This window comes from Melampsora larici-populina, assembly GCF_000204055.1.
Source record: "Melampsora larici-populina 98AG31 unplaced genomic scaffold MELLAscaffold_3, whole genome shotgun sequence".
In the NCBI taxonomy this organism is placed as follows: Eukaryota; Fungi; Basidiomycota; class Pucciniomycetes; order Pucciniales; family Melampsoraceae; genus Melampsora; species Melampsora laricis-populina.
Genome location: NW_006768767.1, coordinates 269,906 through 272,722, shown reverse-complemented (window position 1 = coordinate 272,722; position 2,817 = coordinate 269,906). Strand labels below are relative to the sequence as shown.

At 45.2% G+C, this 2,817-nt stretch overlaps 1 protein-coding gene across 1 annotated transcript; it reads left to right on the top strand.

The window, feature by feature from the left end:
• Positions 1 to 71: 71 nt before the first annotated feature.
• Positions 72 to 1,237, top strand: MELLADRAFT_90772 (uncharacterized protein; the record flags this gene model as incomplete). The annotated part of the gene is made up of 6 exons (XM_007405367.1): positions 72 to 125; positions 200 to 583; positions 751 to 810; positions 870 to 970; positions 1,025 to 1,174; positions 1,234 to 1,237. 6 exons carry the CDS (start codon positions 72 to 74, stop codon positions 1,235 to 1,237), a joined length of 753 nt encoding a protein of 250 aa, XP_007405429.1.
• Positions 1,238 to 2,817: the final 1,580 nt, after the last annotated feature.

Genomic DNA, 2,817 nt, shown 5'->3' with positions numbered 1-2,817 from the left:
TCCATCACTTTTGCCTTTTTTTCAGCACCTTTGAGGGGAATCACTTATCACAACATCCCCCATCCACTCAAATGTCTACCTCCAACATTCCCCTCAAACACTCTCACATCGTCACATTCTCTGGTGTCCTTGAAACTGGTTCTCTGGGGAGCACTTCTTCGTCACTTCCACGCAACCTATTACTAACTTCTTTCTACAGCTCCCCCCATCTGATGGTCGTAACTACTGTTACCGTCCATGTACCATCGCTATTACTACAAAAGGTTGGAACGGAGACAACAACAAAGAATACGATGGGAAATGGACGGCGTACTGTTCGCCGCTTGATTTTTTCAACGAAGGTGAATGTTTCGTTACAAAGGGACGAGGGGGCCCAGTCAAGGACACCCCCGACTTCAATATGTACTATGAGGCAGAGCACAAGGTCTTCGTTGGCACCAGCGAAACTTTCACTGGTGTGCTCCATAACAACACTGCCCTTTCAGGTCTTGGTATCGTCTCTAGCCGCCATACCATGCCAGACGACGACGCTACAAAATCTGTTCTCTGCTTCATTATGAAACATATCGATTACCAGCCTCAAGTGAGTTTACAATCTGCCTTTCTCAACTCTTTCGTCCCGCCCAAAACTCACCCTTAATGTACCTTCTTCACAGGGTCGAAAAAACCAATACTTTGAGATTGAGTAAAGGATTCTCCCAACTCGCAACATGGAGCAGAGTCAGAAGCTTGTGCAATGTAGGACGCGAGACCCTCATTTCCGGCTTTATTGTGGACTTTGACCCCAACGCCAACAGATTCATCGTAGAAGTGAGGCCTTATCGCTACGACCTATCTCTATACGTGCTCATTTCATTGCTTCCACACAGGTCACTTCTGTCAGTCCCTGCACAGGCAACGAAGGCAGTGGCGCTGGAAAAGTTGATCCATCCGGTCATGTGACACCCGCGGGGCGCGTTAGACCTGCAAAGTGAGCTACTTCTCACTCGGACTTCATTAGCAACTGCTGACCAACTTTCCACAGGCACGTTGCGACACCAGCCACCCCAACCAACGCTATGGCTGGTCCTTCCTCGGTCTCATCATCGGTCTCAGCATCTAAGCGCAAAGCAGCAGTCGTCGAGGAGCCACTCCTATTGCCGATTGCTGCAGTCCGTCGAACTCGCCCTGTGAAGTACGTTCCTGATCTCCTCGCCAGATACACTGAGACTGACTCTTTTTCCAGACACGTAGCTAAGCCGACCGTGGCACCCCCTAAGAAACCGCGCGCCCAAGCAAAGGGCAAAGGCAAGGAATCTACTGCTCTTGAAGTTGCTACCGATTCCCCGCCCCTCGACGACGACTTATCAGAAGCAGAAGCAAGCGCCCTTACGATGGCACCAGGCCCCAAGAAATCGCCACTTAACACTGCAAATATAATGTGTTTCTCCGCGGTGAAAAATGATTACATTTAATTCAAAAAATGATTAAAAGTGCATTAAATCTACATTAAATCTGCATTTTTCTGCATTAAATCTGCATTATTAATCATTTTGTGCATTAAGTGCAATCATTTTTCACTTCGGAGAAACACATTATATTTGCAGTGTAAGAAGGCAGTACCGGTTAAAAATAAGAAGGCGAAGGTAGTTGAAAAAGTAACTCCTGCTATTGAGGATCCGGCGGAGGAGGAGGAAGAAGTCGTTGAAGAAGATACCGACTTTGAGATGGAGGATTGAACGCTTCGCTTCTCGCATTCGCTATCAAAGCCACCGTTCATCTCTACTTTTTGTGTCCGTTGTTCCTAGAGTTTATAGTGTATTCAGCCATTTGTGTTTATAATGTAATCTAAAACCGTTCACTTGCCATTTCGCGACAGTGCCACTTCCAACTCACAAAGATACCCATGCCGTATTCGAAAACCAACTGACTTATGCTCAGCCCCGTTTTGCCTCTTTGCTCACTCCCAGTATTGCACTCCAGGCTGAGATCAACGATTCATCTCCTGTCGATCCCCTTATATAAGGCCTACCACCATGCCCGTTTTGACTTGGCTCGTCGACGAGCACGCTCGGTGATCTTCTTAATGACACTCACAAGTCTTTCCAAATACCTTAAAATTTGTATGCCTTTGTAGTAGAAAATCCTCGGTGGTGACCACTGAGGATTTACCAGCACGTGCTGATTTGTTTACTTTATTTGGATCACACAGACTGAACTTCCAACGTACCGGCACAATGGGCATGTGACAAGGGGTCTGACATGCCAAGTGGAAGATGGTAGTTCTTGTATTCCAAAATACCGTGTCTTGTTTTTTCATCTCAAAGTCCTTTGTGCTCGATTTTGGACCAACTGGCTACCACGATCTCTTTCTCAGTTTCTTTCCAATTTCTCTGCTTCAATTTCAATTTCTCTGCTTCAATTCCAATCTTTCTGATTTTTATGATATACAGTGTATCCGTTCTTGGAAACAATCATACATATCCACAATTTCTGGTTCTCTGTGTATTGCTTTAATTTCTACCTCTTCAAAAGATACTCTCAGATATACTTTTTGATTTGATAAAGTTATCCTAATCCGTATCCTTCTCCTCATTTTTTAAAGGTAAGCTTGATAATCCCAACTTCATAGAAATCAAGAGACTGATGGTGATCATGTTTTTGTTGGTATACCAAAGATCAGCTTGATAATCATGAGTGCTGCACCAGTCACCACACAGGGCAGCAGTTCGACCGCACAAGGACCCGGTGCCGAATCATCCAACAAAAGGCCACGTCGAAATGATGATGAAGGTTTGTTTTGTCTTGTCTTCCAATCTGTATGCCAATATATTGATC